Below are 16,359 nucleotides of genomic sequence, written 5' to 3' on the forward strand. Positions count from 1 at the left end.
AAAGATAATATTTTTAATTGCCATGATAGTTGAGTGAGAAAGTTACAGATACAAATAACAGCAGAGATGCCAGGGGAAAACATTAGAAAACATTAGAAAGCACAAGCCCCTTTATTTTACCGAGAATGATATGTAAGCAAGACCAGCTTTACAACTTTTCAAGGTAATTAAAAGGAAATTTTAAGAAAGAGTTTGGATCTGTCAGAATTATTTGTACTCTGTTGATACTTAAGAGTCGGGATCAATGACCCTTGTGGGTTCTTTCCAACTCATAATAGTCAGTGATTCTGTGTGGTAGGTACTGTGTTGGGGTAGGGGCAAGGGGATGGCTGTAGGCCTGGCATAAATAAGCTGTGAAAGACTTCACAAATTCACCTTTTTGGTGTGTAAAGATCACAAATATATGGGTTTTTTTTTCGTCTTGCCTGCATTAATGTAGTATATCTTCACACTTAGCAAAATAAAAATCCTACTCTGTGAATATAAAAATTGCCCTTCAAAACAGCAAGAAAAGGAGAAGGAATGTAGCTGCTCACAGAATTGGCACTGGAGAAAGAGATGTTTCAAGGAGGAAAGAAAAATAATTCTGCATACACAAATCAGTTCAAGTTGTTGTTGACATTGGCAGTGTATTTACAAATGGCAAGAGGCAACGGTTTTTATGAGCTGACTAAATGAGAGACAGATGATAAAATAAAGGCAAGGGGATAGTGCAATTTGTTGCACAATTTTAATGACTGAGCTGAGAATAGGGACTGAATCTCCTACTTTCCAGACCAGGGCTATTCATTATCATAGCCCTGTGGTCAGATCCAGCCCAGGTCTAGATTCATTCCAGTGAAATAGTTACTTTTGGTGTGGGCAAAGTAATTTCTGGTCACTGGCTGGTCAGACAGACAGATGATCCCTGAAGCCTGGGATGTCCATTCACATCTAAGTATTCCAGAAATAAATAACCTGTCATGTATTTATTGCTGTGTGAGCTGTCAGCAGGTTTAAATTAATGAATTTTACTTTGATAAGAGGCCAGTTTAGTTCAACCTAAGCAGCCTCAAGGGCCATTCTGGGGTGGTAGGCTCACAAATTCTGTTTGCTCCCCCCCACCTACATTGCCACATCACCTTGGCAAGTGTTGGCCATGCTGCCTTTATCTGTCACAGCCTGCCCAACAGACAAGAAGGGAATTTGGAAGTGGAGGGTTTTCCTCTGCTCTGCTGTTGATCTGCCTGAGCACAGCTATTGGCACTCTGACAGCAGACCTCACACTTCCTGTAAGAGATGAGGGATTGGATGAAACCCATGGGCTGCCAGTTGGGCCATAGTGCATTGGCTTAGAGAGGTAATCAGTATTGTTCAGCATGAGACAAGAGGAATAAAAATGCTGAACCTGTGATAAATGTTGTCCTCCCCAGTACAGAGTTCATTTAAGTGTTTGAGTTTGTGGAGTGCAAACTCACTTTCAGGACACTGTTTCTTTAATAAGTCCTTGATTGGTGTGTGGCAAAGTAGGTGCCCAGGTCCTTTAAGATGCAACACAGACCATAAAAATTGGAGGGATAACTGCTTAATTTACAGCAGAAGACTGTTGTCCAATTCATGGAAAAGAATAGATGTTATACAACATACCAAAACAAGCTTCATTTTAGGAAGGAGCTCATTTTAAGGCAACAGCTGAGCTTTCCACGCTGTTTTTACCAGTTCATATCTGATTTGGATTTGTTTCTTATTAGCTGTCTTATAGCAAACCCCTTAACTATGTAGGGAAAAAAATTGACAAAAGAACCCCTTGAACTTGTTGATCTTCCTCTGTTTATTATTTATTAGATGCTGGATCCATTGTCTTTGAGCAGTCCTGAAAACTCTGGCTCAGGAAGTTGTCCCTCGCTTGACAGCCCGTTAGATGGGTAAAAATTATTTACATTCATTATTTAATTATTTATCTATATTAGATTGCATAATGTCTCAGTTGTAAAATACAACTCCTCTCAAGTGACAGTGCTTCTTCCAGAAATTCTTTTGTAAGTTATAGAATGTTTATAAAAGCTTATTGAAATTTAATTGCTTACTAACATATGGAAAATACTGTAGCACTTTTTTTTTCAATAATTTGTATTTAAACCACAAAAATTTAGATTTAAGCTCCTACAAAAATGTACTGAATTTTTTTACTAAATGTTGCTAGGTCTTTCACATGGATAGTATATATATGCTGGCAGTGAGCCACTCCATTAAGTTTACAGTTCTTAGGCACTGCCATATGAAGTAGGCTTTCCTTTTCCAAAGCAGGGGGTACCCAATTCAAGAAGGAGGGTAGAATAATTTTCTGGCTTCAGCAGTCAATCCCATCCTTTCCTTTGCAATTGCTGTTTGTTCCTCTCCCCTTGTTCCTGTTGCAAACTTCCAACTGATTTTTCTTTGTTAAAGCCCACCAGTCAGCAAGAGGCAGTGTGTGTTGTGGGGGGTCTTTTTGGCTTGACCTCTGAGGAGACCTCTGTGTTTTGAGGGGGTCACTGTCCACCAGCCAAGTCAAGTAGAGCATATTCCTGTTTGGTTTATGGTGGTCAGGCAAATAACCTTGGGTTTAATGTGTAGATTTGTTCTTTGTTTGTTTCAAACTGCAAAACTAATAAAACTGCTAATAAAATATTTTATTTAACTGGTAGAAAGGTGAAGTGTTGGAGGTCACTGCCTGTGGCAGTTAATCAGAGCTGTATTATTCAGTAGTAGTACTGTTTCATTTCAGAATATGTGGTTTGAGGACACAAATAGATTTGGTCTAACAAATACAGTTTTGAGTTTAATAAGTCTGCATATCACAAGCAAGAAGACAGTAGACATGAAAAGTATTTTGTGGTTTTAGTGTGCTAGGTTATACGTACACAGTATTTAATGTAGCTCCATAGAAAATACTTTTATCTAATAGCCCAGTTTAATGGTTTTGTGGGGTAGAAGTGAGTGGAAGAAGGGGAAACAAAGCAAACTTAATGCAACTTATATTTCTTCTTCAAAACTCTTTTTGGTTGTTTTTGTTTACTTTATTTGTCACGTCTACTTAGTTTCTTTTCCTTTTTTTTTTTTTTCTATTTAAATATTTCCTACAAAGATGTAGGTTTTGTGTCTCCATTTAGCTTCTGTTACCCATTAGAGAAATTCTTACCAGAAAAAGGAGGACACTGTTTTGGTATGTTTATGGAAATAAACTGTTATCGATTGCTCTGACTGGCAATCCCATCCATTCCTTTTGGTGGCTGGGAGTTACATACCAACTGTAGGTAAGAAACAATGTGATTATGTAAGAACCAAAAAATTCTTCATCATTCTATAACTCAATAAAATCACTCTCTTAATCCTATGACTTTCATGGAGAGAAGAGAAAATGTTTTTTCTCATTAAAAGGTTCTACATTTCTGTGGTTAAATTTCCTCAAGAGTTTTTGTAGTCTGTATAACCCATTTTGCCAGTCTGTAAACCTTTGTGTTTAGCCATAAAGGTGTTAAACATAACAGTGTTCCTTTGTGGCTGTACTTCTGATAATTCATGTTTTTACTAATATCATTGCTCATTAACAGAGTCTATTGCTTTCTTACCTACATTAAGCTCAATGAGCAAGCTTTTCCATTGTTGATGATCCTTAATTGTTACAGTTACCTACTAGAATTGAGTTTCAGAATCGAGTTCCACGTTTGTAAACTGGTGCAGCAATCTGTATAGCAGTGGCTTTTCATCAGTAAGAGGACAGTAAGCTTGAGTCTGGATTAATGGCAGTTTTTCGATTCTGTGTATTTTTACGTTTCCAGGGACAACTATCCCAAGTCTCGGATGCCAAGAGCACAGAGCTATCCAGATAATCATCAGGAATTCTCAGGTAGGCAAAAATCACTGCAGACACTAGCTTTGCAGAACTGCTTCTCTTGCAAATAATAGGATTTAGAAGGGATGTTCACATGGGAGAAGTATTGTATTACACAAACAATATGGTAGAAGAAAGCAAAGCCACCCCAAATGCACATAGTGAAAGATATCGTGGAAATACAAGAAATTTCACGTTTCTTCCAGGTTATTGTGTGTGACACCACCCCTGCTGGGTGTAGTATAACTATCTGCCTCTGTAAAAAGAATAAATGTTGCAGTGCATAGGGGCATGCAACACTTAGTTAAATTGGACTGTAAATAATATCTGTCTCTCAGATGGTGTATAACTGTGGTTAATTTATTTAATTTGGAGGTGGTAATCCCAATAGGTAGCTAAGCCTCACACAGCTGCTTGCTTACTTCCCCATGTGAGACTGGGGAGAGAGCCCAAGAGGAAAAGTAAGAAAACTCATGAGTTAAAATAAAGGCAGTTTAATAGCACAGCAAAAGCTGTACACATGAGAAAAACAAAACAATGAATTCATTCACCACTTCCCATCAGCAGGCAGGTGTTCAGCCATTTCCAGGAAAGTAGGGCTTCATCACTCCTAGTGGTTATCTGGGAAGACAAACACCATCATTATGAATGTCCTTCCTTCCTTCCGTCCGTCCGTCTCTCAGCTTTTGTTGCAGAGCAAAACCTCAGATAATATGGGATATGCCTTGACACACCTGGGGCCAGCTGTCCAGATGTGTTCCTTCCCAACTTCTTGTGCCTCCCAGCCCACTCTACCAGCTGCCCTTAACTCACCTGGGGCCAGCTGTCCAGATGTGGACTTCTTCCCAACTTCTTGTGCCTCCCAGCCCACTCTACCAGCTGGCAGGGCAGTGTATGAAGCAAAAGGGCTCCTTGATTCTTGTCAATGTGCTTCAGCAATAACTAAAATACGTTATTAACAGTGTTTTGGCCACAGATCCAAAATGTAGCACCATACGTGCCACTATAAAGAAAATTAACTCTATCCCAGCCAAAACAAGTACATGGAGCCTTTGTTTTCTTCTCTGTGAAATAAGTATCACTTTGAAGTGCTCATGACTTCTGTATTTGAAAGCGCTGTAAAGTGACAGGATGGAGAGCTGTGTGCTGTGCCTATGAGTTAATCATCACCACTAATGGTCTTTTCGTACAATACTCTGGCTCAAATCTAAGTTGTTGTGCAAAAAAAATCTCAGGATGCCAAGTGCAGTGGGTAACCTTGAAAGTGCTCTGAAGTGTTTCCTCACAGTCATGTCTCACTGCAAAACTTTGCTGTTGAACAATAATTAGTTTCCAGTAAATCAAAATGGTTTTGTATTTCTTCAGTCTATCACATATTTTGAGGCTTCTTTTTTTTTGGTTTTGAAGCTTTATCCAGATAAATCTGTGATGGTGGGGTTTGTATTTCTTCAGTCTATTACATATTTTGAGGCTTCTTTTTATTTTGATTTTGAAGCTTTATCCAGATAAATCTGTGATGGTGAGTTTTTTCTTTTTAGAATTCTAGAGTGCTTAACAGATTGCACCACTTTTAAATAAAACTAAAACTGTGTGTAAATAGCATTTAGGTGGCAGAGATAAGTACCAGAAGAGTTGGAAATGTCAGAAATTACTTTACCTCTTGTGTAGTCCTAATCTAGTTTATTTGTATTCAGTTACTTTTCTAGTAAGATCAGTTACTATTCTATAAAACTAAAACTGTGTGTAAGTAGCATTTAGGTGGCAGAGATAAGTACCAAAAGAGTTGGAAATGTCAGAAATTGCTTTGCCTTTTGTATAGTCCTAATCTAGTTTATTTGTATTCAGTTACTTTTCTAGTAAGATCAGTTACTATTCTGGTAAGATCATCTTGCAATATTTTTTATTGGGATTTGTTGGGGTTTTTTTCCCATTCCATGTTCTGGTATGTAAGCAATGGGATAGACAGCAATCATTAATTCCATATTCAATATTTATTCTCATGATAAGATCAGTTACTATTCTAGTAAGATCATGCAATATTTTTTATTGGGATTTGTTGAGTTTTTTCCCATTCCATGTTCTCGTATGTAAGCAATGGGATAGACAGCAATCATTAATTCCATATTCAATATTTATTCTCATGATTTGAAGTGTAAAAGAAGCAGAAAAAATACCATCTGGCCTAGTCCTTCCTCCTGCCACCACCAGTACAGGGCTTCTGCAGAGGAGTGTGTAATGTTCCTCTCTCAGAATATACTCCTAATCACATATTGCTCAAGGGTTCTCTAAATGCAAGATGTTCTTCTGTGATTTGATAGATTTTTTTTCCTTGCCCAAATTTTTCTTGTCCCTATTTCAACTTGTTTAAACTTTCTCAGCATCAGCTGTAAGTTGCAACAGAAAGTTGTGTAATTTATTGTGTTTTATGAAGAAGTATGTGCTTTGTAACTTTTTTTAAGGCTTGGTTTTTGGTTTTTTCTGTTACTGTTTTTCCAGTGGATTTTTTTGGTTTGGTTTTTTTATGGACCTCTTTGCTCCCTTTGCTCTTCTAATATGTAGAGGCCTACATTTCGTATGGAGGAGCAGTTTGTATCTTTGATCATCTCTGTACTTCTGAATATTTTCCAGTTTTACTGAATTCTTTGAAATTGAGTAGACCAAAACTTTGTTCAGTGTATCTTACAGCATTTAATTTTCTTCTCAGCTAATACAAAGAGTTCAGCTGCTACTTTTTTGGAAGTCTCTATCACAAACCTTTACAGAAGGCTATACTGAATTTCACCTGCAAATTTCATGTACAGTCACATAGACTCTTCAGGGCCTACTCTAATTATTCTGTTGGTTTTATTTCTCAAATTGATTTTGTCACCTCACTGGTCCTTGTTTTGTACGGAGAATTCATGGATAATGAAACTGCATGAATTTTAGCCCGGATTCCTGTGGACTGTTGGCTGTTTCCTTCCTTCTTATGTACTTATCTTCTAACCATTATGCCTGAGGGACTTTTTCCCTTATCTTATACTTTTCCCCCTCAATTACTTTTAAAAGAGGATCTTTTGAATGTGTTTTAGTAATTCAAGCTGTATTGACTCATTCACCAGTTTTTCATATTTATACAACTTTAAATTGTATTCTTTGGAATAGTTTCTCCTCTATAAAGTATTTTTAAAACTGGAGTAATCAGGCATACTGCAGTCCTCCAACATGCTTTTAAGCAAGAGGTTACAAACCACTTAAGCTGTTGAATTCTTGATCCTTTGGGACTTCTAGTTCTTATGAGTTGTGTAATTTTATTCTATACATCATTTTCCTTTGATGCTTCAACCCTTCATATCTTCTGATATGTTCACCCATTGTAAGTTTGTATTACCAAAGTGATTAATTTAACGTGCTTTTGTCACATTTTAGATTTTGAAATGAATAATTTTATTTTCTAGTAGAGTATGATATCCCAATATTTGAGAAATTTGGAAAGGGAGGGACTTATCCCAGAAGATACCATATTTCATATCATCAACAAGACTACAATGATGGTAAGCACTGCAACAATTTTATTAATCTGTTTTTCTCATCTGAAAATGTGAATAAAATTGTAAGATCTTAATGAAATTAAGTGAAAACATTGATAAAATTGGAAGCTTCAATTCTTTCCCCAAACTCACTTGCTAAGTTTCTAATGATTGATAGAACCTCTGAACAGTTTTATCTCTGGTAAAGTTATGGATTACACAATTCCTGATTCATATGCACAACTGTGGAAATGTTTTGGCCACACACATCATACAGTATAAATTTTTGACTTTTGTGACCCTTTTCTAGATAAAGTAGGTATGTCTGTTTGTAATGTCTTGTTTTGCTTTAAGAAATCCCTAGTACAGTGGAGTTCCTGTTAACAGTTTCTTAGATTAAAAGAGTAAATAAAATTTAAGAGCAGTGATGTAAACTGAGAATTGATTGGTGAAATAAATTGTTGGAATGCAAGGCAGCACCTGCTAATGTGTCCACAAAACTGGTTTGGACAGTAATACCGTTGATATAAATTTAGCATGTGTTAAATTTCTAAGGAAGTAGAGAGGAGCAGCTGAAGGATTTTCATACTTGAGGATGTGTCAAGCGCTAGTTGAGAAGAGTTAAGAAGAAATGTGTCCCAAGACCAGATGGTTTCACTTGCAGTGTGGAATGTGCAGAGCAATAAATGGAATTATGTTACAGGAATCACAGAAATATCAAACTGAGGCACTGCGAAGTCCAGTCCCTTGCTCTAAGGCAAGATTTAAAGAGGCAATGATCTGCCACACTGACTTTTCAAGTAAACTCTAAATTGACTTGAACAGAAGAGATACTCACTTCCTTTATGTTACCAACTTCCAAGATAGCTTATCTTATGACTTAACTTTCTCTGTCTCCCAAGACATTTTTCCTGCAAATAATAGTTAGTCCATTTTAGCACAGTGAAGAATTGGTCATTGCCCTTATATATCCGTGCAACACAGGGATATTTTCTTGCCTTAGTTTTCTTCTTCTGCCCAAGCTGAGGCTTTTTTCATGGCCGCTTTATGCATAACACAGGATATAAGCAGAACTTGGTATGTAGCAGTCACATTAATATGTTGCAGAGTGACCCTAATTTCTGGTCACCATTCTGACTGCTCTTCAGTCTTTGGTTACATTTTCCTATATAATTTTCTTCATGACTTCCAATTGCTTTACATTTTGTAGTTTCTGCATTAGATTTCTCTAAGTATGTATATTGTACTTCCTTACTGAATTTCATCTTGTTGATTTTTGAATAATCTCTGATGTCCAATACCACTGTGAATTTTTATTTTATCTTTAAATGGATTTTCAGCCACACTTAACATGATGCCATCTGCAATATTTCAGTGTATTAAGTTCCATCATATGTACATGATGAATTAAAATAGTGCATGGAAGTGGACTGAAGATAATTTAAGTGGACATCCCCAGCAGTTTATCTTCCCCTTTGATAAGAAATCATTGATAACTGTTCTGCATCTGTCTTGGGTATAATCTGCATAGTAAGATGGTGTGCAACACTTCATGAGTTGGCTTGTGAGAATGTCCCATTGAAATGGGAAAATAGGATTAGCTACATGAGACAAACCAATTATGACTTGTTTATCACATTTTAATCTTTTCAATCATGAATAAATCAGTTTAATAACTTGTTTACATATCTTTCTTGGAATTTAAATTGTCCAGACTAGTATATAAGACTGAGTCTACTATTTCAGAGATTTGTTATCTGCTTTCTTTAGTCCTCTGGGAACTCCTCCTCCAGTGTAGTACCTAATGAATCGAAAACTCATTCAGTTATTGCTGAGTTCTCTACGATGAAACTTAATCAAGGGTGCTATCCTAAAAATAGATGTGTTATGTAAATAGATGAATATAAATTGTTTTAGTCACCTGGTTGTAATTAACATGTTGCAGATTGGTGCTTTTTTTTTGTTCTGATGCCATAGCTATCTCCAAATTTTGCATTGCTTGTGTTCTGATTTTTAAAATACTTTTGTGGTCTTCCTGTTGATTCCAGGTGTCAGTCTTTCTCTGAATTAAATTCTTTCTAGTTTACAGAAGGAAGAGGCTGGCTTGGGCATTACAGCATTGTAAATGTGTATTTGTTCTCCTAAATATCAGAAATTTGTTATTTGCACATTTAATAGAGCATAAAAAACAGAGGCATGGAATTTTCTTTCCTCCTCTTACAGGTCTCCAGGTTTTTCAAGCATGTTGATTATATTTCAGAAAAATTCCAGAGTTTGGTCCCTATTTTCATCTCTTAAACACAGGATTTTGATTCTATCTAGTCCTTATATACATCTGTGATGAATGTTTGTTTTCTTCTAGGTGGAAAGTTAAACTGGTAAACTTGATGATGGTTGTGTCCTGTCTTGTGGCAGATTTGAACGAGATGATGTAGAACTCATAAAGTATTTGCATGCACACATTGCACTGCTGTATCTTTCTATACTGTAACTTTTGTGTTCTGTGTATATCATTGAAGGTCGTAAAACTTTTCCAAGAGCCAGAAGGACTCAGGGCAACAACTTCCGATCACCGGTCAGTTTCAGCCCCACTGATCACTCACTGAGCACCAGCAGTGGGAGCAGCGTCTTTACGCCGGAGTACGAAGATAACCGGATGAGGAGGAGGGGCAGTGACATAGACAATCCTACCCTGTCAGTCATGGACATCAGCCCACCCAGCCGCTGTAAGTTCTGCCACTTTGTGAACCCCACTGTACAACTCTTACTTTTCAACTATATCATGTCAAAACCTAGCATGCCATCCAAACACATGCCATTAAATAACATGGTTTTATCTCTCTAATAGGCAAAGGTCAGGACTACACTCATCAGTATTTTCATTGCTTACCTTATCTACCTCCATGTAGACTTTCAATTGAATTTTACATCTCTGATAACAAAACATTGTAAAACTGATTTCTTAGACTTTTTAGGACCTGAGAAGGATTTTGTAGGTTGCATACTATTTATTTTTGCAGATGTTAGTCATGTTTTCAGTTAAACTGTAATTTTTAGTGGTACTGCTTCATACTTGTGGTAGAATTTCAGGAGCAAGTATACTTTGTGATGACTTCAGTAGCTCATACCTTGTAATTATGCCTCTATTTTTTAAAAAAGAAAGTAGTTTGTTTAACATTCTTTTTCTGTGCTTCAAATTAGCTATTGCTAGTTGTTTTAAGTATGTCTAGTTCTACCACAACTTATTTTGTGAATAAATTTAAGTAGTTCATGTTTTCCATCTTACAGGGAGTTGTATTGATCTTTGTAATTTATATGGTGAGGTTTAAGACGCACAGTCTCTGTTGTTGAAAAAGTAGTCTTTTAAAAAATCATTTTCTGTGTATTCCAGTTTTTCTCGATCAGCTGAATAACAAGCTCATTTGAAAACCAAAACATACTTATATTTTCAGCACCACGAGCTCCAACTAACTGGAGACTTGGTAAACTGCTGGGTCAAGGTGCCTTTGGCAGAGTGTATCTGTGTTACGATGCTGACACTGGAAGAGAACTGGCTGTTAAACAAGTTCAGTTTGATCCCGATAGCCCAGAAACCAGCAAGGTGAGTGATACCCAAGGGACACCTTGGAAAAGGCTTCTGCTGAAGTGGTGTGTTCTAGACCAGACTCCCATTCCTTTCCTTAAACAGGATGATCATGTTTTAAATCATGTTGTGTTAGGAAACAGTGTCCTTGTTAGGAATTCTGTTTTGTTAGTACCATAGATAATTAATCTGCTTACCTGATTTTAATATTATGTCACATTTTTTAGTTTTCAGATAGATCCTTATGCTGTGAGAATGCATCATTTGATTTGGTGCTGTCTCAGTCTCTAAAATCAAACAATCTATTATGTAGTGTGGTCTGAAATAGATAATTAGTTATACTAACAGGAATTGGAAGAAGTTACATTTATAAGCAGAAAAAGCTGTACAAGTGTTCCTGAAAACCAATTGCCAAAAAGAAATTGGTTTTAGCTATGAAGACAGTTTGAGATTCTTACCTATTTTTCATCTTTTGGGGGCGGTATTTCTATGTTTGGGGGGGGGGGGACTGTTATTTGTTTTGTTTCTTTTAAACATTGTACATCAAGACTAGCTGCTGTAACACTGTGTTTCTCCCTAAAGAGCACAAGTTTCCTTGTTAGCTTATTCTCTCTCTAAAATTAAACTTGTCCATCTTTAAGTACTGAGTGCTGAAGGAGATAAACAATTTAAAAGTAGCACAGATCTGCTATTTCTTCTTTTCCCAAACCATACTTGCTGCTTTTTACAGGATAGGAAGAGAATTATTGCTTTCCTTACATTATGACTGCATTCTGCACTGTGGGGAGCAAGGCTGGGGAAACAATGGGTGTAAGCATGATTGCAGAATTGACTGGCTGCCAGTTAGAGTTGCTGCTATTAGTGGATAGGATAAAAGAAAAAGGCAAGAATCATTTGTGCTGTAGATTCCTAGTGTAGCTGTTGTTGCTGCTTCTTTAAAATGTGTAACAGAACAACTCATTATGTTTTGGAAATGTTAAAATATGGTAGTATCTCTGCAAGCAACAGTTTTGTGAGCTCACCTATCATAGCATTTTGTAGTATTATGTGCCTCTGTGTGTAAAAAAAAAATCTATTTTCTTTCTAATCTTAGAATTCTGAGGGTGTCCATTACAGGCTATGACAGATAAAAATTCAGATTTTGATGAAAAACTTCTAGGTGAAATTGGGAATCTACTCAAGTTTGAATTCATGGATTAATATTTTTCCAGGATCTGATTGTACAGTCCATTTCAAAATATCTTTCTTACTTCCTGTTTTCAAAATTTATAGGATTTTGGATGGCTCCAGAGAAAGCACCAGCTGTTAGTGTTTTCCTTTGTTGCATTTCATTATTACCACAGTATCAAGTGGTACTCAAAGGCATTTTTAAAATATAGTCTGTAATCCTGGAATTAATGCTAATTATTCCACCACAAAGATTAAAATGTTGGGGTGATTTTCTGTGTTTTGTTGTTTTTTTACCCAACTGGAGGCTTATGACATGTTGCACAGTGTTCACTGACCTCATGAACGTATTTATATCTGCTGTGCTCCGAAACATACATAACTTCAAGAAAAGAGAAACAATGAAAAACCAGCAAAATCATCCCAAACATAATGTGTAGAAAATACATAGTTTTGGTTGTTTTTAATTGCATCAATTTAACATTGATATTTTCTTGTTATAAAATGCAAAAACTTTACATTAGCTCTAGGAGTATTTTGTTACTTAGTTTGCATAACACTTTTATATGTACACACTGCTCTGACTGAAAAAATTCATATCCAAAATGTTAGTTTTACTACATCAAGCATGGTAAATCTGTCCTGTTTTGTGCTTTCAGGAAGTAAATGCACTTGAGTGTGAGATTCAGTTGCTGAAAAATCTGCTGCATGAAAGAATTGTTCAGTATTATGGTTTCTTGAGAGATCCACCTGAAAGGACACTTTCAATATTCATGGAGTACATGCCTGGGGTAAGCAAGAGAGCTCATCCACTTCAGCCATCAACTGTGTGCAGTGTGATGAGCACCCAAGCATTCAGCTTTGCATAAAAGATATTTAAAACTGTCCAAATTAAAACCACCAAAGATAGGTCCTGACAAGTGCTTGCAACCTCCTGTCTTCTCCATTGGTTGCTTGGGTTCTCAGAATTTACAGTGGTTCGTACAAAAGCTCTTTGTGTTTGGTTTGGCATTAGTGGTGCCTGGCAGTGTCTTTGAAAAGACAATATTATCATTAGTAAACTCTTAAATCTCCCTGAATTTTATTGTTTTGTTTGCCATGCTTCAAGTATTTCTGGAAAACAAAAAGTAGCTGAGGTGGGGGTGGGAATAAGTGCATACAGAAAATAATCTTGCTGCTTGCTTCTTGTGTGGCACCTAGTACATGCTGAACTGCTGTTCTTCTTTGTTAGGAAATATTATAAGGTCAGAAAACTGTAGATTTTCATTTTCTCACCAAGTGAGGTCAGCAGAGCTAAATAAAATGTGCTCCTATAAAAACAGAGGGCTCTGTATTTTTGAATAGTTACAGCAGTCTACTTGCTATGAGACTCCAGAGGGGAAAAGCAGTATCTGGGCATTGTTTTCTTTGTGGTGGTAGGTGTTTTGTTTGCTTCTTCATTTTTTTAAATTCTGGGTCTTGTTTTGTGGGACTTCTTGAATTTTTCTGAGACTTGGAAATGTGACAGAAGTATCTTAGCAGTTTGTAACTCCATGTGACAGAGACAGGTTATACAAAAATAATTGCAAAACTATTTTTGAAAAAGTTTTGATTTAATCTTATTTTAAGCTAAGATTTGCTTACCTCGTCTTTTTTACCTAAGGCACCACCCTATAGCATGTGGTAGTTTTTTTCCTGACAAGGTTTTTTTCTGAGTATAAGCTAACCCAAAGGGCATGTGTTATGTTCCTCCTGTGTCACCACTTACCCATCAGAAAGTTTAAGGGTGCTGTTCTCTTTCTGTACATTGGACTGGACTATTCAGGTGCTTACAAGTTTTAAGGTTAAATCAAGAAGAATTGTAATTTTAAATGTCTACGTTTCAGGCATAAATTTAATTGAATTTCAGTTGAATTCCAGAAGTGTTAGTGCTTTATGCTTCTGTGCCATAGGGCTCCATCAAAGACCAACTGAAATCATACGGAGCACTCACAGAGAACGTGACTCGTAAATACACACGGCAGATTCTGGAAGGAGTTCACTATTTGCACAGCAATATGATTGTCCATCGAGATATTAAAGGTAATGAGAGTTCTGTGCACAGTTCAGTGCTCTTTATTACTGATCCTTTTCCACTCTTATGTGAAGCACTAAAATGCAATTAAGTTTAAAATACCAAAATACTGACTTAAAATCAGTGTGATTGCTTTCTGTCTTTTAGTCTTGTCACTGTTGTAACCTGGAGAGGGAAAAATAAGCAACTTTGTGATGTTCTAGCACAGTTCTAGCAATGTCTCTTTAGTCTTCATCTGTAAAACAAGCAGGATAAATTCCTTTGATTTTATTTTACTATTAATAGCTTTAAGTATATTGGAGGATGATGTCATTAGAAATAGACTGTGCAGAGAAAAGTGTCATGACTTGAAGGTTTAAATTTATGGAGTTTGGTTTCATCAATTCTATAGAAATTACCCAGCACTTCACTGGTACAAGAAGTGACTGGCAGAGGTGACTTGCCTGATCAGACTTGGAATGTGCTTCCATTTTACTGCTAGGAAGCGTGGTGTAACATCTACTGTTTGCAGACAGGTGCAGGTGACTTGCAGGTGTTGCATAAGCAAGGTGTGAATATGTAGGAAGATGGTGATGTGCAGAATAGGTGTGTTGAACACAATGCTTTTGTATTCCCTAATATTTTTACCATTTTTCTATTGCTTTGTATCAACTGTGTTTTGTTCCAAAGCAGGTTGAGATATCACAATCAATTTGTACATCTTGCGTGGATACCTGTTTTGAATAAATCTGTAACACAGTTTGAGGTTTTGCATTACAATAGTATGGAGACATCTTCAGTTGTGTGGAAATTCCTTTCCCATTTCTTTTAATTTCCTATGTATAGCACATTCCTTTTGTCAGGAGGGCTTTACAAAGGGACTGCCCCTTCTTGGAAAAGGCCTAGCATGCAAACCAGTGTGTGCAATTAATTATTTTCTGAACTCCAGAGTAGACTAATAGGAATGAGCGGAGAAAGTAAATTCTCTGGCTTGAAATCCTAGGTTGATGTTGAATTGTATCACTGAATCCAAACTTCTGTACCTGTTTCCCACACCAAAACCTTGAGTCTTTTATGAAGGTAATGCAGTGTTCCCTTCCTTCCAGGAGCAAATATTCTGCGGGACTCAGCAGGCAATGTGAAGCTTGGGGACTTCGGTGCCAGCAAACGGCTGCAGACCATCTGTCTGTCTGGTACGGGAATGAAGTCTGTCACAGGAACTCCCTACTGGATGAGTCCCGAAGTTATTAGCGGAGAAGGGTACGGCAGAAAAGCAGACATCTGGTATGTTAAAAACCCCTTCTCTACTGAGAGGTGTCATTTCATTTTCAACAGAGAGTAGGTGTTTGTTATCTGAAGCTGCAGTGTTTCATCCTGGGGTTTAAGCTGAAGAAGGTGGCAAATGTGAACGCTGGCAGTCGTATTTGCAGAGTCTTAACACCGAAATTTAATTTTTCATGTGGCAATTTCTTAGCCCATCAGTTTAGAGATCATAAGAGAATGCTTTCAGCTGACCTTGCATGAAGTTAGGATTACCAAACTGTTCATTAGTTCTGGAGAGGTACTGACTGAAAGAAAGGTGTATGTGAAACATCAGTTTGAAACATCAGTTCAGTCAGCGTGTTCTAATGAAACTTCAACACCAAAATACATTTGATGCAAGGCAGAAAATAAAATGCTGCTCCTCTTAAAGTTGAACACTTAAGAGTAAATTTGCCAGATTTAAAGGGAGTATCAAAAAATAATTTGGTTTAAGTTGTTATTAAATACATAAAAACTAAGAGGGAAAGGTAATTTGCAAAAATGAAGCTAAGTGAAACATTGTATATGCCACAGTCTAACCTGGCTCCAGCCCAGTGGACAGATGACTTTGGCAGAGACCCCTTGCACTCCAGCTGATCTGTGGATACACAGTAATGGGCAGGCAGCAGCAGAGAGTCTGGAGTAGTAACACTGTGTGTTTAAAAAGGAACTACATTGTATCCAAGCAATGACAATACTTTTAACCTCAGCGAAATTAATTTCAGCTACTTCAGATTATTTAGTAATTACTCTGATATATTTGAAAAATAGGTCAACCTTGCAATATCAAGCAGTTTGCTTGTTCAAATTTGAAGCCTTGGTACCAAGGTTATTGTGTGTTTTTTGGTGGAAACTTAAGAAAAAATACTGAAGTTAGACAGCTGTCAGTCAGTAAATCCTTATTGTGTAAAGAAAT

The 16,359-nt window shown here is 36.9% G+C and overlaps 1 protein-coding gene across 2 annotated transcripts in view; it reads left to right on the forward strand.

The window, feature by feature from the left end:
- Positions 1–16,359, forward strand: part of MAP3K2 (mitogen-activated protein kinase kinase kinase 2) — a 36,276-nt gene that overhangs the window by 13,026 nt on the left and 6,891 nt on the right. The window contains exons 8-15 of one of the 2 annotated variants that reach the window (XM_039722335.1): positions 1,825–1,904; positions 3,798–3,865; positions 7,291–7,383; positions 9,879–10,085; positions 10,812–10,960; positions 12,769–12,900; positions 14,041–14,170; positions 15,248–15,425. In XM_039722335.1, the coding sequence (XP_039578269.1) occupies positions 1,825–1,904; positions 3,798–3,865; positions 7,291–7,383; positions 9,879–10,085; positions 10,812–10,960; positions 12,769–12,900; positions 14,041–14,170; positions 15,248–15,425 (1,037 nt within the window). Of the gene's footprint in view, positions 1–1,824; positions 1,905–3,797; positions 3,866–7,287; positions 7,384–9,878; positions 10,086–10,811; positions 10,961–12,768; positions 12,901–14,040; positions 14,171–15,247; positions 15,426–16,359 lie in introns of both variants that reach the window. The other variant, XM_039722249.1, reaches the window with a different exon arrangement.

Source organism: Passer montanus, unplaced genomic scaffold (assembly GCF_014805655.1).
Source record: "Passer montanus isolate IOZ18808 unplaced genomic scaffold, ASM1480565v1 scaffold1, whole genome shotgun sequence".
In the NCBI taxonomy this organism is placed as follows: Eukaryota; Metazoa; Chordata; class Aves; order Passeriformes; family Passeridae; genus Passer; species Passer montanus.